The sequence below is a fragment of the Equus caballus genome, chromosome 4, assembly GCF_041296265.1.
Source record: "Equus caballus isolate H_3958 breed thoroughbred chromosome 4, TB-T2T, whole genome shotgun sequence".
In the NCBI taxonomy this organism is placed as follows: Eukaryota; Metazoa; Chordata; class Mammalia; order Perissodactyla; family Equidae; genus Equus; species Equus caballus.
In genome coordinates this window covers 48454948-48478744 of record NC_091687.1, presented here as the reverse complement: position 1 = coordinate 48478744, position 23797 = coordinate 48454948, and the positions used below count along the sequence as shown (strand labels likewise).

Sequence of the window (23797 nt, the reverse complement as noted above, 5' to 3'; positions counted from 1 at the left end):
TGAAAGTAAAGAAAGGAAAACCCGGTTTGTGAAAGGATTTGATACCCACTCTTATGGTCACTCACTTTCTCAACGTGGACACCAACGTTTCAAATTGTCCTTTTGTTTGTCATCTAGAGATTTACTGGAGACGGATGGGAGGGACGCCTTTCTTTTGTAAAATGGGAAAGGAAAACTTGAAGACTCCTCCCCTGGAGTATTCTCTGGCAAGTTTGTTTGGGAAAAAGAATACAAACAAGTAAGGATCTGGAAATTGATTCCCCTAAAATGACCACATGCAAGTACCTGTTGAAGGCTATTGCTCTTTGTGGCCACTAATTTGTGGTGCCATAATTTGAAAACTAGATTTCTAAGACATTACTAGAAGTTAAAAAATCAAAATGTGGCTTGGCTCCATAATGGAAAAAAATTTAGGTGACTCTGATGTGACAAAGCTTCTTCACTGAATTTCTCAGAATACACTGTGACTCTCTGTGGGGGTGGAGGATATAGAATGCAGCATTCCTCAAACTGATTTGGCTGTGAAACCTTTTTTTTTCTTCTGTGGAGCCTGATATGATAATAATATTCAACTAACCATGTTTTTAGAAGCACTGACTGTATTAGCTATCTATCGCTGTGTAAGAAATTACCACAAATTTAGCTTAAAACAAGACACATTTATTATCTCACAGTTTCTGTGGGTCAGGAGTCAGGGTATACTTTGCTTCATTTTCTGCAAGGCTTCAATCAAAGTGTTATCCGGGATGGGTCTCATTGGAATGTTTGACTGTGACAGGGTTCATTCCAGTCAGGTTGTAGGCAGAATTCATTTCTTTGTGATTGTAGGACTGAGGGCCCCATTTTCTCACTGGCTGGTGGCTGCAGGCCATCCTCAGTTCCTTGCAACTTGAGTCTCTTTTCATCAAAATCAACAAGTGAGCGGAGAGTCTCTTCACAAGGTGGATGTTACCATCTTATGTAACGTAATTACATAAATGTAGTGATGTTCATTCCGTCATCTTTGTTGAAATCAGTTGATTAGAAGCAAGTCACAGGTCTCACCTGCACTCAAAGGGAGGGGATTACACAAAGGCATGAATATCAAGAGGTAGGAATCATGGGGGTAAGAACTGCAAAATTCTCTGCACAAATGATTATATCCACCACCCACACTGAGACATTTGAACAAACTCTAGCGTGGCTTCTATCATCTCAAGGCTGCGTCCCTAGGATGCCAACTCAGCCCCATTAAAATGGCTGCCTGAGAAAGCTGAGGGCTGCCAGAAGAAATTATTATTTCTTCTAGCTAAAATCTGACTATAGGCTTCTGATCTCCCATTTTGTAAAGTGTGTACTTTAGAAAACTTGCAATTGTAAATCTTTTCTCTGTTGCTTTGAGACATCTATTTTTTACAACCCAGGAATGTCTTTCTCAAGGAACTGGGAGCCATCTCTTTGAAATGTAATCATCAAGAAAGGGTCCTTGTCTCCCAGTCTCCATGGGATGGTAGGAGCCTAATTTCAATAAGCCATCAGTTAGTAGATACAGATAGGCCTGATTACACTGACCAACTTCCCCTCACAACATCCTTCAGTCCTTTTATTTATTTATTTATTTTTATCACACCAAGTATTTAAAAGGCTTCCTGCTTTTTGCTTCAGTGGAGTTGAACTCAGTTTATACTGGAGTCTCTTTCCCCTACGGCAGTAGCCTGAGTAAAATCTGTCTTACCACCTTTGACAAATGTCTGATTCTATTTTCTTAGACAGGGGAAACCTTAAGAGTTTACCTTCCACAGTTACCTAGAAGTTTTGGTATCATCTTGCTTTCCATTCTAACATGTCTAGCCTAGCAAAGCTGACCTTCAAAGAACTTTTGTGGGTTATGTGTTTGTAGAGTAGCTTGGGTATTTCTCCTCTTATATAATAGACATGTTCCTAAAGAGTGGTAACTTTTAAAGTAAATTTTAAAAAATTAAAGCACTAGGAGAATTTGATATCGAAACGAACCACAATCAGAGAAGTACAGTCTGGGTTGTAGGTCTGGCTCTGTGACATAGAGTAGCCTGGTTGGTTAGTGGGTGGAAATGAATTCTCTTGGTGGTGGCTGTGATTACCTTTAGGCACTTTAAGAGAAAAAAATTAGTTTCAGCCTCCTAGAAGAGAGAAACTAAGCTGAAATTGAGTAACACACCATTCCTTCCTACTCCAGCCCCTCAATGGGAGTTCAGACTTTTTCCCTTGAGGAGTCAGGAGAACCCTGAGCTAAGAAATATTCTGCTCATCTAGCTCAAGCTTGAGGTAGAAGAATTGATAAAATACAAAGAGGTCGTGGAATTGGGACTCTGTAGGAAGTACGATTGCCAAGCAAAGGCACATATGGTTTTGGGATATTTACGTGAGCCTTCAGTTAAAGAGTCTCTCTCAGGCAGCTTTGGATCTAGAAGTGGTGACTGTACATGTGTTTCCTCTGGCATCTCCACTCGGGCTGACAGTCAACCAAAGAGCAGGGGTGTGCTTCTTGTGGTTTCCTGAAAGAAGTGGTCACTGGCTAGCAGACATCTCTCCTCTGACCCTATAGGACCAGTTCCTCTGCATCTCTCCCAAGCCTGTACCTCCAGGCCAGCTTGTCAAAGGGTAAATGTGATTCGTGGAACATGATGTACTAAACCAGGAAGAAAAAGACATTGAACAGGTGTTGAATGAGTACAGAGCAAGAGGGTTTTGTCGGTGGTGGTGTTTAGTTTTATTTTTTAAGGGAAGCTCACAGCCTCTTTTATGTTTTATCATATAAACTATGTACACCAAGACCTGAGATTTCCCTTTGACATTTTGTCTGCTCAGTGAACTTCACAAAACGCAAACCTTTACAAGCCAGATAAATATATCTTCCTTGTACATGCTTAGAATTTTTAAAGATCAATCTGTGTCTAACTTTTTCTTCTCAAAGTTTTCAAAATAACATTACTTTTGATTTTATCCTTTATAAAAATTAATGGATTTCAATCTGTAGGACTGTTTTAAATCAGCAATTAATTCCCTAGTTTTGTATTACCTTTAGTATTTCAAACTACATCATTTCTGTCATTGTAATACCATTATATAGTATCCTTGAAAAAACGATTCTTGAAGAAAAATAATATGATTGCAAAGCCACATTAGCTCTAAAATGAAATTAAATTCTATATAGAATTTTGCCTCCTCTTTTATATTTCATTTTCCCCCCTGAGATTTAGACCTACTTTTTAATAAAACCTCTTCTTCTCATATGGACAGATTCACTTCTCTTTTTTGATCCATTAGTGATTTGGTTCTAGATTCTTCACTTTAACATTGTTCTGGCCGCATTAAGAAGTTTCAGGTGTTGCTCTGAGTGTTGGTAAAGTTGCAGATTCTGGCCTAAGAGCTTACACCTTAACTACCTCCTCATTCAGGCCCTCTGCAGACAGTCATACTCTTCAAGCTTCGAGTTTCCATCACCATATGTATGGTCTCTGAGCCACATGGCTAATATTACTAGCTTTCGTTTTCTTTTCATACTAGATTATAATACCTTTTAAGCTTATTTGACAGTAAAATGTTTTAATGAAATTATAAAGGATGAGATAGAGAAGATATTCCATAAATTTGGAACTATTTGGAAAAAAAGTTATTTAATATCTATCATGTACCAGAACACTGTCATTTCCATTACTTACATAATTTTCATGTAGTAGATAAGTCTTAGTGATCCTCATCTGGGAGAAATGTCTCCTTCCAGCGGCCCTAGCCGTCATTATGTTTGTAGCCTACCCCTTCCTTCTCTCAGCTGATTGGCTATGAGAAAACATGTGACTGGAGAACTGGGCCAATCAGAATACCTCTTTTGAGACTTTGGCATTAGTAGTAGTTCCTAGAGTTAGACCATCAGGGGCCTGTTATGGTTAATTCAGAACCTATGCTGATGAGTAATCAGAAAGAGAAGGTTTTTACAGAGAGAGAAGGGAACAAATTTTAGGTAAGAAAAATAGGTGGAAGGCCACAGAGGAATGCTGCCAATTAGCCACCCTGATTCTTGAAGACTTTTTAGTTCCCCATTCCAGCCTGTCTGAGGCTTTCTGGAGCTTGGGTTCTGTGAGACCTCCGTGTGCGTACATATAAAATCTCCCTTTACATAAATAAGCGTGAGTGATTTTATTCTTTAGGAACGGACTATATCTGACTAAGTAATTTCACAACAATCCTCAGAAAAACTGTATTTAAAAATTAAGGCTGATTCTTTTTAAAAACAGTCGACTGAACCTGTGTTTCTCTTTGCTGCTTCTCCAAGACCCAGTAAAACTGCAGTAAAGAAATAAAAGGATTTGAAATCAAAGGGACAAGGATAAAAATAAAATCTAATTTTGGAACAATGGAAAGAGCATGATGAGTGATAACTGTCAGCCAAGCAGAGAAGGTGAGGCCTGGGTGCCTAAGTAAAGGAGGATAAGAAGAGACCAGTATGTCTCAAATCCCAGAAAAACTCAGGAAATGAAACCTCCAGGCATGATGGGAGGCTTGAGTGAAGAGTGAAGCTGAAAAGAACACGAATGAAGAGCATACATCTAGATGCCCTTCCCTCACCTGCATAGTCAGGTGAGTGTCCCTCCAGCTGAAGAAAGGATGTTCTTTCCCTGGCGAGAGCAAACCAGAGAGTCTCCAGATGGAGGGACAGCAGGCTCAGAAGGATGGAGGGGAGGCTCCCTACTGACCACAAGAAGGTGGAGTGAGTTTACACGTGGGGCCATGAGACTCTCTAGCCCCGCCAGAGCCCTCACCCCTGGCATACCGTCCTGAGACACATAGTTCCGGGAAGGAGGCGGTGGAGTTGTTCCTGGAGGAAATGACCAGCCTCACAAAAGAGAATCAGAGGTGCTAAGATTTGGAGGATTCTCCTATCAAAGCCCCCTGGGGTGAAGCTTGCCAGCCTGCCAGCTGCCCCATGTACATAGGACCCACTCTTTAAGTAAGAGCAGGCAATCAAGGACTTCCAGACATTTGAGGAAAGCCTTCAACATGAATGGGGAGGAAAAGGGAGAAAAGGATATTTGGGGGAGCAGAGGGGGAAAAAGAGACAATGCAAGATAGCCTTGCTTAGATGCAGGTTTGGAGCAATGAATATTGATGAGGAAGTCTGAATTATCCAGAGCAGAATGTGGAACTGAGAGGAAAGCTTCATTAGATGAAGAGGGGAGTTCAGAGACCTCAGCCATGTGAGATAATCGCCTCAAATGAGGAAAGATAGGTGCCTGAATCTAACAAGAGGATGCTCCTAGTTCTGAAAAGCAGGAGCTAGAAGGATATTTAATGATACAAAAAGAAAGTTGGGAGGCCAGCCCCATGGCAGAGTGGTTAAGCTTGTGCACTCCACCTCAGTGGCCCAGGGTTTCATGGGTTCGGATCCCCAGCAGAAACATGGCTCCGCTCGTCAGGCCATGCTGAGGTGGCGTCCCACATAGCATAACCAGAGGCACTTACAAATAGAATATACAACTATGTACTGGGGGACTTTGGGGAGAAGAAGAAGGAAACAAAAAAAGAAGATTGGCAATAGATGTTACCTCAGGTGCCAATCTTTAAATAAAAAAGAAAATTGGTTTATTGTAATGGAGGAACAACTGACTGCCTCCATCATAGTGAGAGAAAGGCACTCAGGGACATTAAAAAATGACTTCACAAACAACAACCTAATAGAAAAATGGGCAAAAGATTTGAATAGGCACTTCAGCAGAGATTATATACAGATGGCAAATAGACACATGAAAAAGTGTTCAACCTCATTAGTCATTAGGGAACTGCGAATTAAAACTACAATGAGATGCCCATTTGAATGGCTAAAGACAAAGCAAAACAAAACAACAAATACCAAGTGCTGGTGAGAAGGTGAAGATACAGAGCAACTGTAGCCATCACATATTGCTGATGGGAATGTAAAATGTTACAATCAATCACCTTGGCAAACACTTTGGTTGCATCTTACAAAGTTAAATACACACATGCGATCCAGCAATCCTACTCCTAGGCATTTACCCAGGAGAAATGAAAATTACATCCTCACAACCGTCTGTACACAAATGTTTATAGCAACTTTATTTGTAATCATCAAAACCTAGAAACCACTCCAAGTCTCTCAACTGGTGAATGGATAAAGAAACTGTGGTACGTCCATACAATGAACACGACTCAGCAATAAAAAGGAACGAACTCCTGACATAGGAAACAACATGGATGAACTATTTTAGGTGAAAGAAACCCCACTCAAAAAGCTACATACTGTATCATGCCATTTATATGATATTCTGAAAAAAGCAAAAACTCCTGGGACAGAAAACAGGTTAGAGGTTGCCAGAGGTTAGGGGTGGGAAGGAGACATTAACAGTTGGCTAAAAGAAGCATAAGGGAATTTGGGGGATGATGGAACTGTTTTCTGTCTTAATTGTGGTGGTAGCTACACGACTGTATAATTTGTCAGAACACACAGAACTGCACATTTGAAGTGTGAATTTTACTAAATGTAAACCATAACTTTTAAAAATGAAGGAAAAATGAATGAGGTTTCTGGTTTGAATGACAATTGGAGAGTGGTGTTATTGAGGTTAATAGGAAAGCTTGGCTGGGCAGCAGACAAGCCCCAAAGGAAATAAGGGCAGACTCTGCCTTGGTCAACAGAGCTCGAGGCAGCAGAAACGCAGAGAGTTAGTATGGTCAAGGTAATGGGGGCTTTTTATTGTTGACTGGTATTCCATTGTATAAATATACCAGAATTTATTTATCGATTTGCCAGTTGAGGGACATTTGAGTTGTTTCTAGATTTGGGCTATTAGGAATGAAGTCTCTATACACATTCATGTGGCTACTGAAAGATCTGAGCAGAAAAGCAGGTATCTACGTTCCTAAAATGTAAATTTGATCATGTTATTCCCCTGATTAACATTCTTCACTGGTTCCTTATTGCCTGCAGCAGTGATTATGCACTGTGACGGCACATCAGGATCACCTGCAGCGATTTTCAAGCTGCTGGGTGCTCGGCCCACCCCCAGAGATTCTAATTGAATTGATCATTGGATGGGGTTCAACTGTCAGTTTTTTTAAAAGTTCCTTGTGTGATTTTGTGATTTTATTTAGGCTTACATCTTTTTTTTTAAACAGCATTACTGAGATATAATGCACATACCATACAATTTATCCATTTAAAGCATACCATTCAATGGTTTCTGGTACATTCCATTACGGATTTTTAAAATTCTGGTAACAAATATATATAACACAAAATTTTCCATGTTAAAGGGTATAATTCAGTGGCATTAATTCTATTCACGATATTATACAGCCATCACCACTATTTCCTTATTCTCATTTGATTCTGATAAATGTCCAATTCTACAGAACTAAATCTAAGTGCCTTAGCAAACCCTCAAAGCCTTTCACGAGAAAAGCTTGTCCTATCTTCCCAGATGCAGCTCCTACCACTTCCTGCCCTGCATTCTCTTGGATCCCGACGCGCTGATTTGTCTTTAACCTTTGAAAACTCTTTACCTTTTCACATTGCTATTTCATTTCTCTATTCCCACAAATACTTCTTCTAAAATCCCATGTGTTCAAAGCCAGCCTCAAGTATTATTTTTGTGGAGTGTTTTTCTACCTCTGGGCTTATTTAGTTGCTCCCCTCTCTGATCTATAGCACGTTTACCAACCTCTATTGGAGCACTTATCACGACCATTTTCTATGTCCGTTCTTTGTCTCCCGCATCAGATTCCCTCTCTCCCTCAAATGGTGAGCACTCAAATGGCGAAGTTGCAATGTGAACGTCTAAATCCATGAGGCAGTTCTTGGAGAAGAACTGTCAAGAGGAGCCACTCAATCCACTTCAGATAGTGATGTGAGTGAGAAGTAAATTTTGTGGTTTTAAGGCACTGAGATTTCAGGGATTGTTTGTTTCCACAGCATAGCCTAGCCCGGCATGACTAATACACTCATGAAGAATTCATTCACCGTATTCATCAGTTGTTCTCCTCTGATATAACTAATTGAAGAATGTGGAACACCACAGGAAAGAGATGCTGGGTTTGAGGGGAGGTTAGAGAGAGCTTGAGTTTAGAGGAGTCCAGGAAAGATGCAGGTGTGAAGGAAAGGTCTTGAGCAGAAGCTGTTCCCCAGGGAAGAGAGACCTGGGCTGAGACAAGGGAAGAAGGAACTCGCAAATTGGGTGTGTCTAAATTCAGTGTCTAAGGGCACTGAAGACAAACAGCCCACTAAAACCTTTTGCATAAGACTGTTTCTGACTTCGGGAATGAGACATAACCAAATGTGAAATTTCAAATCCCAAATCGATACTTGCCAAAAAGATACAGTCTAAAAAAAACCAGCAAGAATCGTAACCCTGCACAGATGTTCCATTTGTTAATTTGATTTTTACTAACAAGATGCATTTTTGAAGGCATTGCTGAATGCACCAGTTTTATCCCTCATTAGTATAATCAGAAAGAGATCTTGGTTCAACAGTGCTCTGGAGATTGAAACATGTTCTCCTTTATGATTTGCAGCTCTGATTAGTTCTATTTTTCTGCCTAAGGTGCAAAAATGCAAATGTGAGTTTAGATTCTGTGTAATTTCTGCTTCTTACATCATCACCATTAAAAAAAAAGTTCAAAATAAATATCTTCTTTTAAATCTCACTAAAAATGTGGCCTGAAGTGCACGAGGCAGAATATACTGTTCTTCAATCTTCAATTACCATATCAAGCTATTGACTGTCTCACATTATTAAAAAACAAAGCAAAATGTGCATCTTTCATAGAAAAAGATGTACAAATTAAACATACCCAATAAGAAATGAATCGTTGAAAGAAGAAAAATATGTATTAAAAAACACTGCAGTCTTGGATCTGCTTTACAATAATTCAGAGAAAGAGTGAGAGAGAGGAAAAAAATATGGATCAAGTAGGCACAGCAAAAGCTTAATAATTGTTGAATCTCACTTAGTACATGGGGATTCACTGTACTCATCTCTTCACTCTGTGTATATCTGAAATTGTTGATGATTAAAAGGTAGAGCGATCATAAACTTACAGATAAGACACTTTCAAAAATTTGCACAAATTTAAGGACATACCCTATAGAATTAGGTTCCTTAATCATAGAATTTCATTGTGTAATGTCGAAAAATGATAATGATATTTTGAAAATAATAGGTTTGATTCTTTCTCCAGAGCTCTTTCACATATGCTATTTCATCATGGAGGATAGAATTTCAGATTCCTGCAGTGGTTATTACCTCTTTCTGATACTATTTAAAAAGCTGCCTTTCTCATTGCCCTGAAATTTGAATATCCTGAAAGAATTCATCTATCTTTAAAAGCAACAATAATCTTGTGTCACCTTTGGAATCAGACTCAATATTAAAAATGATAACGTTTGGAACCGACATGCATCAGGGAGATCCACATTTTCTGCTCTTCACATATCAACAAGGAAGGTTATCATATTCAGAATTACATGCGCAACATCTGATTCAATTATCTTTTGTTTTCTGGAAACCATATCTATTGATTGATTGTTGCCTGAAATATGGACTTGAAAATAGTGATTTTTTACTCCATTGACAGTATCAATAAAGGTAGGGTGTATCTTATATTCTAGAGTGAGATATTTAGCATGCTGTAGGTGTAAATGAAAGACATAAACCAAGAGACAAAAGTGAACCTTTCTAATGTTAATGCGCTGGTGGCTGTGTTGTTATGGGCCTAATGATATCAAGTGTGCACAAGAAGACATAGGTGCCATGCTGGGAAACCAATGATCTCGCTCTCATCTTGACTGCAGGCAACGAATATCTCATTAAAGCTATAAATTTCTTGAGTCTGTTCCCAAATTTAAAACCCTTAAGGAAAATGGCTTTCATGGTTCAACAGTTTTAAAAGGTTGTACTCACTTGGCTTTGTAACAAGGAAATTAATAGTTTTTCTAAAACAAATCAGAATTATGCCATAGTTGCATGTGTTCTCATGCTGTTGCCGTTAGCACTTAACTTCCTCTCTGGATAGCAAAACCACAGACTCCATATTGAATTCACCACAGGGAGACGTTTATTACCTGCTATGACTGCTCAGGATAGTCTGGGATGGGATTGAAATTTGCTCATTCGTGGCTATGTAAAAATTGTTTTCTTGAGGTAATGTGAAGTGGAGTAGGTTTCTAATCAACCTCCGCTATTCAGAGTGAATCTTATTTAGCCACTATCAGGAGGACTAAGTTGCTCCCGTCCCATGCGTGCTAGCACCCAACCAATAGAAATGTGTGCAGGCCTCAGGAACCCAAGGCATTGGGAAATGTCAAAGCAATTAACTGGACTTGTTTTTTCTTTCTCAATGGATTTTGGAATAAATCTTATGTAGCCATGTGAGAGAAGCATTTGTAGGAAACATTCTCCTTTTCTTGTTCTGTACGCATTCAACTTAAAGAAAAACCGTTTCTTGCATCTGAGAAAACGACAAATTATAATGGATGTAGGAGAGTGCAGACGTATCAAATACCTGCAACTGTTGATGCTCAGAGGAAAGTCATTAATGATTGTTTTACAGAAAAATATACATACACAAAATGAGCAATAAGAATATAATTATCGCTTTCCAAAAAATATTAGAGAAGCAAAAGAGTCACCCAGACTCACCTCATTTCATCTGGATGATCAGAAAGTTACCAATGAAAAGCTGTTAGACCCTTGGAAGAGCATGCCCTCGTTGGTGTGTGTGGACATGAAACTCAAAGAAGTTCATAGACACTTGAAACAAAGCAGTTGACACACACTGAAAGGTGGAGCAACTGGCAAACACCTTGCTTCCCCCTCACTCAAGCTCTCTAATACTGAGGGAAATTGATAGAATTTATCCAGAAGATAGTTATGATTTAAAATTTTAAAGTTGTGTTTAAATGTATTTTCAACTGCAAAGGCCCTTCAAAAAAAAAATCATTAAAACAGAACACGGCACCATTAAAGAGCTGCCACTACATTAAATGTTTCAAATAAGGCATCACCTTGTTTTTTGAATGCTACATTTTTGCATGTTGTTTAATTTCTTTTTAGACCTTCATTAGCATCTTTTGCAGATAGTGATTACTTCTAAACTTTTACTCTCTTCTTACAAATAACATTGCACAATACATCCAATTTCCCTGAAAGAAAATCAAGGATTTTTTTTCACTAATTTTGTGAACCACGCTACACAGCTTAGTGTGACAAATATTTTCTGAAAAGAATACTATTATGAAGTATGACTTTCACTTAAAAAGAAAAAAAATTGCCTCCAGTGTTTTGGCTATTACGAATATTATGAATGAATAAAGTTGTGGAAAATATTTGTATATTTATGTATAAATCTTTGTATGGGCATATATTTTCCTTTCTCTTGTGTAAAAATCTATCGTGGAATTAATGGGTCATATATTAAAGGTATGTTTAACCTCACATGAAACTCCCGAACTCTTTCCCAAAGTGGTGTACCATTTTACACTTGCACCAAAAATCAGGTGGACAAGATGGCAATTCCTTTAGCTGTCAGTCAGCCTCTTTCCTCGGCCACACCCTCGCTTTTTCAATAGGCTCATGAATAAAATGGCCATCCTGCAGGAATGCAAGCTATGTATGAACTCAGTAACATGAGTGTTTACTCCTGAAGGCTGGTTTGGTTACTACTGCTGAATGCCCAACTTGCAGCAACCTATCCTCAACCTCGTAGGTAATATCTCCGTTGGTTTCTATTGCTGCATAAAAATTACCACAAAATTAGTAGTTTATAAAAACATATATTATTTCAGAGTTTTTTTGGCCAGGAGTCTGGACATGGTTTAGCTGAGACCTTTGTATGAGTTTTAATTGCTTTATAACATTACCAACATTTCGTCATCAGACTTTAAATTATAGTCTAGGACTGTCCAGTAGAAATACAATGGGAACCACATATGTGATTTCAAATTTCCTAGGAACTACATTAAAAAAGTGAAAATAGTTGAGGTTCATTTGAATAATATATTTTATTTAACTGAATCTATCCAAATATTATCTCAGCATGTAATCAAAATAAAATTAATGAGATATTTTACATTCTTTTTTAATACTAAGTCACCAAAATCCGGTATTTTATTCTTTGTATTTCAAGTGCTTAACAGCCACATGTGGCTAGTGGGTGCTGTATTGGACAACACAGTTACAGACATTTTAGTGGGTATACAGTGGTAACTCACTGTGGTTTTAATTTGCATTTTCCTGATGACTAAATGATGTTGTGCATGTTTTCATGTACTTATTGGCCATTTGTGTATCTTCTTTTGTATAATGTCTGTTCAAATGTCCAGAAACAGGTGAATGAATACAGAAATTGTGGTGTATTCATACAATTAAAAAGTACTCAGCAATAAAAAGGAATAAACTGCTGATTCATGCAATAACCTGGATGAATCTCAAAATATTACACTGAGTGAAGAAAGCCAGACACAGAAGAATACATATGAAATGATTCCACTTGTACGAAACTTTAGAACAGGCAAACTAATCAAGGAAGCAAGCGGATCAGCGGCTGTAGTAGGGATGTGTGAATGACGGCAAAACTGCACAAGAGAACTTTTGGAGTGATGGAAATGTTTGATATCTTGATTGAAGTGGTGATTACGTAGGTATATACATTTGCCAAAATTTATTGAACCACACATTTAAAATGGGTGCATCTTATTGTATGTAAATTACACTCCAATAAAATTGTTTTAAAGAGTAAAAGCAATATATGTTAGTAGTATCGCTATGTAATTTGTAGGCCCAGTGCAAAGTAAACCTGTGGGGGCCCCTTATTCAAAAATTATAACGAATTTCAAGACAGTGACAGCAGAGGGAGTTTGCTATTGAATCCCCAGTGACAGACATGTACATGGCATATGGCAGGCCCCACTAAAGTTCTGTGGAATGAATTTAAGAACTTGGGCATCTTGGTGCCCAGCAATTTCATTTGAGAACAGTATGACACCTCTTCCTACTTCTGCTGTTTGTTCCACTGATCTGAGGAAACAGTAGAATTCTGAATACAATTAAAAAAAAATACTATTCATAAGTAGTAACAAAGACTGATTAAAAGTTGTTTTATTTTTAAATTGAGTATGTGAAGAAATATATATAGCTCAATAACTGAAATGAAGAGAATACAGTCTGGTTGAGTGGGCGGACATTATACAGGCATCATCAAGTTTAAAGGAACTTTGTCCGTTAGGTATTCTATATTGTCAGTTCCAGGCTGAGTTATAGTGGCTGCTTTTCACCTAGTATGGGTCAGGAAATGAGCTGAGAAATGGGGATATAGAAATAAAACAGGTACATCGAATTGTGCAGTGGTTTGTCTTCTTCAGAAATCAGTTTTTAAACCATACTCTAATTATTAACATTTCTAAGGACCGTAGGTATAAATAATCCATATTGCCATAGACGTTTCATTAGGACTTTGCTCTAGTGCTCCTTAATTTAACTAGAATTGCTGTAAGAGGCAACTGGACTTATTTAAACAATGTGTTATGAACTGACTGTGCCCCCCACCCCCAATATTTATATGTTGAAGGTCTAACCTCCCTGTGTGGCTGTGTTTGGAGTAAGAAAGTAATTAAGGTTAAATGAGATCATAGGTTGGGGTCCTGATCCAATAGGATTAGTGTCCTCCTAAGAAGAGACCAGAGAGCTTGCCTGCTCTTTCCATGTGCGCACCCCGAGGAAAGACCATGTGAGGATGCAGTGAGGCTGCCAACTACAAGCCACCAAGAGAGTCCTCACCAGAGACCAAAACCTGCTGCACCTTGATCTGGGACTTCCTGCCTCCAGAACTGTGAAAACGTCAATTTCTGTTGTTTAAGCCACCCAGCCTGGGTATTTCATGACAGCCTGAGCTAATACAATATGTAATATTCTATATTACATAAAAATATATAATATGCATAGTTTGATTCAAATAAAGTGACTGGCTTAATCATGGTCACATAAAGTGGGCAACGGTTTAGCATTATAAGAAGATTTATATGTATGTACTTACGGCATGAATGTATGGACTCTAAAAATTTGAGAAATTCACACGGCAAATTTTCCCTAAGGAAATTTACAGTGATTCTACTTTATTCCTCACTGTCCTAAACCAAGGGGTATGCATTTTTGAAAAAATTTTTAAAATGAAAACTGGGGGGGCCGGCCCCACGGCCGAGTGGTTAAGTTCACGCACTCTGCTTCAGGGGCCCAGTTCAGATCCTGGGCGCGGACACGGCACAGCTCGTCAGGCCATGCTGAGGTGGCATCCCACATGTCACTACTGGAAGGACACACAACTAAAAATACGCAACTTTGTACCGGGGAGCTTTGGGGAGAAAAATTAAATATTTAAAAAGAAAAAGGAAAACTGGGGTTTTAAATGGTTAAAGGCATCACTTAAATATAAATATTTAAAATGGCTGTTGGATGGCTGTCACTGTGCCTCTCATACTCAAAACTTATTTTAGAAATAAAAGTATTATGAGAGGACAGCACACTAATACACTAATAATTTAATAAACATTCTACTGAAAAACAAGGCCAAAAAGTTACTGAAAAATTGTACAGAAGCAATAAGATGCTTTCATACTTGTTCCATCATAACTCAATGTAAAAAAGATGAAGCAGGATTTTCATGTTTTGGAGCAGGTGGAATGGTAGTTATAACTGTTTTGGTTATTTCACTTAAGCCAAAGTCTTCAGAATGAATTAAGTTTGGCTAAGAAGTTGGGGAAGGGAAATAATAAAGGAGAGATAGCAGGTAATAAATGAGATATTAACAGGAAAGACTACATTTCTGGGGAAGATAGTGGACTGAAAGAGCTATGGTATTAACAGGTATTTTTAAATGATTAAATGTGATATTCTGGGGTGAGACTGCTTGGGTTTGAAGGCTTGTTCTTCCCATCATAAGCTACATAACCTTGGTTAACTTATTTCCTCTAAGCCTCAGGTTGATCACTGGTAAAATGGGAGAAGTAATAGTAACTATCTCATATGTTAATAGGGATTATCAGTGGCATAATGTACCGTACCTACAACATAATGAATATAATAAATGTTATTGTATGAATGATGTATTATTGCTTCTTTTCAAAAGTGACACTACTAACAACAATAATAGACTGATGTCTATTTCAAAATAGAAATGGGAAAAAAAATCAAATTAATTTTTGTATTTGCTTATTGCAGAGGCCCTCTTCAGACTCCAACTTGCCTTTTCAGGCTTTTCTTGGCTCAGTCTTTGCTCCCAAATCCCTCCAGGGAGGCCAATCTGTGGGATACAGCTGTTTTCCTGATATCCATAGATAAGTTATTTAAGGCTACACATCAATGAATTTTCTATCTTGCCTACTTGCAGTTTTTCCCATTTCAGCCCACTGCTGGCGTGGCCCATTGTCACACCCTTATTGAGCTTGTCAGATGCATATGATAAAACTATGGCTTCAGGGCAAGTATACAGATTCCACTCTCACAGGGAAGAAGTTCTATACTGCTTTGTCTTACAAGGCTTCCAAAGTTCTGCTTCTCATTTTAAGACATTCTGTCTTAAAAAATCCAACAAAGACATCTGCCAAAAACTTTTGGCTCTGCAAACAGCAAGTAGATTCGTTGCTCCCGCTGTAGTTGGCAAATGACAGCTTGGGAATTAGAACCAGGGAAAGTAAAATGGCTGGTTACTGAGAACTCTGATACAGATAGGGATCAAAGAAATTTTCAAAAGCTCCTAAGCCAAAGAAACACAGATGGGGAACTGTTCTTGAAATGTCCAGGAAACGTAAAGGGCCAGCACATAGTAGGTCCTTAGTGAATATTTTATGAATTAAAAGTTGTGGCACTACTTCTGCCACAGAGACTGTTAAATTATCATTTCTTTCTAGCCTTTACTTGAAATCCTAGAGTATTCTGTGATACATAAGTTGATGAAATCAGAAAACGGTATTTCATCTTGTGGCACTGGTTGGTTTTAAGTGTTTTCACATGCAAGCATTCTCTGTTCAATTTTGAATGACTGGAGTTTTCCTTATATTAATAACCGAAATTCTGTTAAGGTCACAGAAGAAAACAATGGAGACTAGTAAGGGGAAAAGACTTTCCGAGATTGCTTTTAAGTCAGCCGGATGTGTTAACACCTAGGTTACAGATTAGAAAAAATTTCGTTTCTATTCTCAAATTTCAGTTAAAATTTTTAAAAATGATTTTAAAGGTCTAACTTTTATGTAAGAGTTTAAATTGCTCTAAAAACATACAAATTCCAAATGCAAGCACCTATTTCATTTTCAATGACTTTATTGAGAAGATTTTGCAAATTAGATTTTACAATTTAACATTTTACAATTAGAAATTTTATCTGCTACTACATAAGTTGCAAACTTTTCAGAACATTACAGAAAATCCTTTATTTCTTTGGATTTTTCTGTTCCATGCTGAGCTCCTGAGATATATTTTTTCTTTCAGCTTCATTTTCATCTTCCTGTGAAATAAATTTTAGAAAACATTAAAATTATAAACTTTATTTCTCTTAAAAATTAACTATTGTGCTTCCAGTAATCCTAGGGAAAAGGCTATAAAATTATGTAACATTTAAATATATGCAGTGGGTGCTGTTTTATACTACATCTTGACTAAAATTTTCTATGACATGTTTTTAAAAGCAACTTATTTTATCAATGACCTAAAAATTACTTTTGAAAACAGCTGCCACTAAAAAGTGTCCTTTTTAGGGGATGGATCAGATTTTTTACCTTACTCTTTGATAAAAAACAATAAATTTAACTTCTGACACACTTTATGTGCTCCAGCACGGCATTCTTGACTCATCTAGCATACCTTCTTGACAGGTCTGCCAATTTTCCAATTACTTGCACCACCATATGTTATCTGAAGATCAGTCAGCTCTAAAATGGGAAACATGGGCATGTCAGGCTATAGAATGCCTACAATCTTCTACAGTTTCGATTCTAAGTGGTGGCCTCATAATTCACAGTAGGTTCCTGTGGAACACGGCAAATAAATGGAGTGACATCATAACGTCTGCTTCCATCGAAATGAAGTGCATCTTGTGTTCAATATTAAATGGTGACCTCCAAAGTATAAATAATGAGAGTCTGGAAAATAGTTCATCTTACAATTTGTAACCCATCTCATCAAACATGTTCCTTCAACAATACCTAAGTACAAAGCAGTCTTGCTTTCCTAATATTTCTGATTTATCAAGTAAGATCTTTCATTTTTACTAACTGAAGTAAAAAGCATTGTCTAACTCTTTACTGAGTCAAAGCATGAGTAGCAATTTCTTAAGTATCTCTAGACAACAGTAATAATATAAGTTATTAACAAACACATCATCCTTCATCTCTGTATCTAATAAAACCAAATTCAATTCAATCAATAATTGTTTAGCTCTGCTTAGTAAATTAACTTTATTAAGGAACTGCAAACCAAAAAATAAATATATTTGTTTTCCATGAGGAACTACACTCTCATCTGTAAACATTATGGTGGAGAAAGCTTCCTCAGTATGTCTCTCTCTAAATTCCACAGTATCTGTGATTTAGACTTTGTCAACACCAGGGAAGCAGAGAAATTATCAACATTATCAACTGACCTGAATCATTACAGATATGTGGGATACCAGTGACGGGGTTTTGAATATCATCTTGGTAATATAATGTTAACACATTTTTCTAAGCATAATAGCCATTGTATGTTGTTTTTTTTCCAATTTATCTCTACTGAATAGAGATCATGTTCGATTGACTCTTGAAAATCTATTAATGAACGGGTAGTTTCTACTTTTAGACAAGAATTTTCTAGAGATCACATTTTAATTACATCCTAATGAAAATCAAATCTTACTCTACACTTTCCACTGTATTCTTCAGGTGAGATACTGACAGAACGTGTTAAATCAGCAGGTAAAGGTGGTAAGAAATTTTTGTTAGGCAGCACTGAATTAGTCCAAATGCTCCTCAAGGCAGGGCTTTATCTTATCTTATCATCCTACCATCTAACAGGGCACATTTAGTAAAATGGTTGGAGTCCAATAAACGTTTTCTGAACTATGTGAAACAGTGAAGTAAAAACTGAATAAAAGGGAAGTCTGCCTAAATTAATATGTAATGTGGAAAAGCACAAAACTTTCCTTATCCAGCAGTCACACTTCTGGCAATCTTAACTTACTAGAACAGTATTGAAAACAGAAATAAGCAAAAATGTTTGAAGCAACATCAGCCCAAGCAGCCATTATCAAGCTCATATCCTTTAATTTGTAGGAGAAGAGTGGAGCTTTTATCATGTGGACAGTCTACTAAGTTCCCACACCAATAAGACTTACTGGTTTAATAAGCTTGGTTATCTAGTTTTCCCTAGCAACTTTCAAGGCTGCTCTGAGTTAAAATAGAAATGTAAAGGCTTAATAATGACCCTGAGGACTAGGAAGTATCTATACAGGTTACTTTCATATTTAACTAATATTCTTAATATAATGCCAGTCTTTTTGTTGCATTTTTTCTTAGTAATAAAGGATAGTTTATAAATGCATGTCTCTTCTAACATTGCTTCCTGTTCAGGACAGGAGCAAAACTGCTTCACACTTTTCTTTACCCTTTAAAATATCTTGCCTTTAAACCATTTGTAACAAGATAAGAAGTAACAAGATCCGATCTCTCTCTTCCTTTGTACAAAGATAGCTGTGATCTGGATGTGGAAAAGGATTATGGAGGGGTGGAAAGGGCATTTAACCCTAACTGCTAGAGCATAACACATCGTAACTGCTATAGTATAACATCATCAAAGAAATCAAGGTAACAATAATAGATTTTATCATTTTAAATAAAAAAATTAGATACAGTAAAGCTCCAGAAAGGGTTTTAGAGGGCTTTTATTTTATTTTTTTTTGGAAGCACTAATTCGTGTTTCTAACATTGCAGGTCAATTTTTACAAGAACTTTCAGTTCAAGACTAACAATATCATTAAAACAGCTCAGGCAGCAAATCAAACATCATTGACAAATGACTGCATAATGAATGAAACTGCAAAGAAAGGAAGCTTTTTAGTAAAGGATTTCTTCACTACTGGATATTAAAGGCAGGCAAAAATTTCTTCTGGTAGATGACAGCCTTTTGTCACTCTTCGCTGAGAGAAGACATCTGTTTGTTTCCCAGTGAAAGAAGACCCTTGCTACACGGATCATTTTCTTAGTGACAGCCCTGACAAGTTTGACATTTGTTTCATGAAGTGTTCTGAAGCAGCCAGCAAGAAAATGTACCCTTTGGGGTCACTGGAAAGTAGACAGGTTTACCTCTTAATGTTTAAGCTTGTTAATTCATACTCCAGAAAACGTGGTGATTATAACCACACTGAAGATATGCTAGTTACATGTGGAATTTCCAGACAGGCACCCATAGAGCAATAACACTCATAATGCCGAGTAACTAAATGCGGTTCCTTCCTTTCCTGCTCCTTTTACTCTGACAGCATTGTTGTAGTGAGGAGAATGATAATTTCTAGGCAGACATGGACCATGTAATTATGGTCTGATGCTCCAGATGGCAACACGAGACTAAAAGAGTTATTCTAACAGAGAAATTTTTATCTAAACTAAATCCTTTTTACCACTGAATAACATTTCAAAATTTTGTTTAAATGCTATTCAGCTTGCACCATCACTTTGGAATAGAGGCGCCCTCCATTTTTCCTGATTTACAAATTTGACTTAGTTCTCATAATAGTTCCAAGATGATAGGAATTAATAAAACCTATCCAACTTGCTTTTCCTTTCCCAACTCCAAACAAAGGCCAATTTAGTAGCTGAATTTCTACCGTTCAGGTAATATCTGGACTCGGATTACGGTCTATGAATACAGATGACTGTATTTACCCTACAGACTGCCAAGTTTTAAATGATTTCTTTTAAAGGTAGGATTATACAAAGGGACAACTTTCCCTATTGTTTCTTTATGTCTTTAAAGGTGACTTTATAAGTCCTTTATAGTGGAGAAACCTGTCAAATACCACCTTAACCAAGTGATCAAGGTTAACATCACCAGTAATACACATTAACATTAACACTCTGGCATGATGCACCAAAAAGGGCACATAAAGGGCCAATCTGGTGGTGTAGTGGTTAAGTTCATGTACTCTGCTTCGGCAGCCCAGGGTTTGCAGGTTCAGGTCCTAGGCGCTGATCTACACACTACACTCATCAAGCCATGCTGTGGCAGCATTCCACATACAAAACAGAGAAAGATTGGCACAGATGTTAGCTCAGGGCCACTATTCCTCAAGCAAAAAGAGGAAGATTGGCTACAGATGTTAGCTCAGGGCCAATCTTCCTCACCAAAAAAAAAAAAAAAAAAAAAGGAAAGAATGAAAGAAAAAATAAAGAAGAGGTACATCAACTCTGGTTTGTGGTATCCTTCCCAATAACGTATAATCTCAATTTTGAATGAGAAAACATCAGATAACACTTTATAAAATAATTGAACAGTAGTCTTCAAAAGTGTCAAGGTTGTGAAAGACAAGATAAGGCCTGGACTACCACAGACTGGAAGAGACTAAAGAGACATGAAGACTAAATGCAGTGCTGAATCCTGGACTATAAAAGGGACATTAGTGGGAAAACTGGCCAAATTTGAACATAGCCTATGCAGTAGTTAGCAGTACTGTTTTGATGTTAATTTCCTGATTCCAGTAATTTATTTTGGTTATAGAAGATGGTAACACTAAAGGAAGCAGTAAGAAGGGCAAATGGAAATTATCTCTACTAGTTTTTTCACCTTTTCTGTAACTCTAAAATTATTTCAAAATAAAAAGACTACAAAAATTTAAAAACGGCTACTTAATGAAAGTTTCCTAAATTCAAAGAAAGTATGATGTATACACAAAGATTTTATGTGGAGAAAAAATTCAAGGCACGGGTAGCCTCTAAAGCTAAATAATATGCAGCTAAAATAAACTGTTTTCCATTGTTCTACTTAAAATTCCTTAAGCACCTCAAATGTTCATAATGGTGACGTTATTCATTTTTATTTTCTTGTCTGCACATTCATGAATTTTCTTACTTTTCCATCTGAACATGGATTACTTCACAATCAGAAAAACATAAGCTTTCTTTTAACAAGTCCCTGTGTAATCTGGCCATTTGAACTACATCCTGAAACAAGTAAGCATAATGGGGGTTCTATGTTTACAAAGAGAATGAGGTCAGTTGTTTTTACTTTACTGAATTTGCTGTTCACAGCAGACGATGTCACATGGTGCTACAACAGTAAAATGAAGTGGAAGGTGCAGCTAAGAACTAACTAAATATTTCTATTTTCTTATGATATTTTCTTTAGATTTTAAAAGTTTCTTTGACTAATCAGAGAAGGAAGAGTTATTATAATTGGATTCAAATTAACAGTCAAACTTATCTGTATGTTTTAATAATGGTTCTTTTAAAAATGTTAGTATATGTATATAGTTTCTGGTGAAAAGTATGTAGACACAAACTGTTCTGTTAACTATAGAACAAGTGTAGAAAAGCAATATATAATATATTGTTCCAATCTGTGGTCAAAAACTACTTTCTTTTATTCATTTAAAACATATATCAGATATAACTCTCAACAGCATTTAAGATTGTGCTTTTAATACAGAAAGTATGCTAGTGCTGCACAATGGGGAAAAATTTATCTTAATAACTGGAAAAATACTGATGATAATGCAAATGTTTTAGGCAAAATGAGCACGCTGCATGCTTCAGACTAAAATTAATTAGAGATTTTAGCGTTTTACAATTCCACCATAATTCTTTAAATGGTGCATTTACTTCATAGTAATAAACACTTGGATCATTAAGTAAAGTGCAAAATGTGTGTGATGTGCTCCATTTAACCACCTTTGGCCCTTTTTCTGTACATCTGCATTCAGTTTTCCAATGCATTGAGGAGGCAATTGAAAGCCACAATTAAATTTCCTGACTTTGCATATTTGAGATTCTTATTTCATTTAATACAAAAGACAATTAATCTACCATTTTACAACTGAATTCCAACTTTAGTGGGCCATGATAGATACTGAAATGAACTTACAAGAAATGCTTAATTAAATTTACTGTAAAAAGCATAAGAGGTTTTTTCTTATGACAGAAATTGCATATTTAATTAGAAAGTTTAAGGCTATGTTATAAAATTAAAGTAACCTAGGAGGTTCTTAGTAAACCTAGCTTAAACACATATGTCATTAAAAAGAACGGGGCTCTTTTGTAAATTTCTACCTTTTTTCTCTACTGAGTGATTCAAACAAAAGATAGTTAATCAAAGAAATCTCCCTTTATTTAATATTACAAAATCATATCCTTTAATAGCAAGTAAGATAGATAAAAGGGAGATAATAAATTTCTAATTTCATGTATGGGGATGTATGAATAATTCTATTTCATTTGTTGAGTAATCACTTATCCTTCCAATTCATGACGTGGATTCACTTTCTGGTGGAGTAGTTTTGCTTTTCTAATTCTTCATTTCCTCCAGTCACTTTTTACTTCTTTGCGGTGTCTTTTGGCAGCATGGAAATGGGGCAGTGAAAACTAAGACTTTGGATTTGCCATGTGTGATTTGGGATCAAGAGGAATCTTTCTGACCGGAAGAAAGGCCCTAAGGATTGGCAGAGCCATCTAAGGAGGGCCTATTTATGGGAAAGGAAATGAAGACCAATGAGTAGAAGGTAAAAGTCTGGCAAAATAGACAGGATAAAAGAAAGGAAATGAAATGAATGATGGATGGTAAGTGTGAGTTAGGGTAGACTCTTAATGAGCATAAACTCAATGAGGACAGCACAAGTCCAAGATATATTAATTAAAAGTTTATGGTACACTAAGATATAATAGTTAAAGAGGTTCTTTAGAAAATATTTCTTTTTTTTTTAACTGGATTGGCTTTTTTCTTTTAAAAAAATTTTTTTTTGGTATTGCAGTAACGTTGGATCATAATATTACATAACTTTTAGGGGTACATCATAATATATTTTGAATTCTGTGTAGATTACATCATGTTTACCACCCAAAGACTAATTACAACCCATCACCACACACATGTGCCTAATTACCCCTTTCACCCTCCTCCCTTTCCCTCTCGTAACCATCAATCCAATCTGTGTCTCTATGTGTTTGTTGTTTTTATCTTCTATTTATGAGTGAGATCACACAGTATTTGACTTAGAAAATATTTCTACTATTATAAATTATCTACTATTCACTAAATGTTACATTTCTAAATTCCAAATGTGCTAATATTTAAAGACAATACATATAAACTTTTACTTTCCCCATAGCTACTCAAGGAGAAGAGACATTTCTAAATTTATGCTTTTGTATTTTTTCCCCTAAACATACACATACAGGTTTAAATTCCCAGTTTAAAAAATTCTACCAAATTAAAATGAGGCAAAAATAATGTCTAAAAATGTTTGAGATATGCAAGATCACCAGTCAAACTACAGTTCCAGAGCCAAGAGATTTCCAGGTGGATAAAAATAAAATCAGTGGTTGGTTCACTAAAATTTTCAGAGACATATATGCATTGTTTACTATGTCTAAAAATTATTCAGCAGTAACTGAGTTCATTATACAAGCTGGAAAACACTTATATGTAGCATATTTTATTTATTCATTCATATAAGCAATAACCATGATACAGGAATTGGACACTGTGGAAGAAGTGCCTTCTTTAACAGGACGTGACAACATTTTCTTTGTCCTTCA

General features: G+C 36.7%; 1 protein-coding gene across 6 annotated transcripts in view; it reads right to left on the bottom strand.

The window, feature by feature from the left end:
- Positions 1 to 638: 638 nt before the first annotated feature.
- The window catches only part of PHF14 (PHD finger protein 14), a 200780-nt gene continuing 177621 nt past the window's right edge, over positions 639 to 23797 (bottom strand). For 3 of the 6 annotated variants that reach the window (XR_002807436.2, XR_011437822.1, XM_023639285.2), the window contains one exon: positions 16323 to 16524. Coding sequence is in view for 2 of the 6 variants with exons in the window: in XM_023639285.2 (XP_023495053.1) it covers positions 16450 to 16524 (75 nt within the window). In the remaining 4 variants the exon portion in view is untranslated. Of the gene's footprint in view, positions 1045 to 16322; positions 16525 to 16880; positions 16949 to 23797 lie in introns of those variants that run through there. The other 3 variants (XR_011437823.1, XM_023639286.2, XR_002807434.2) reach the window with 2 other exon arrangements.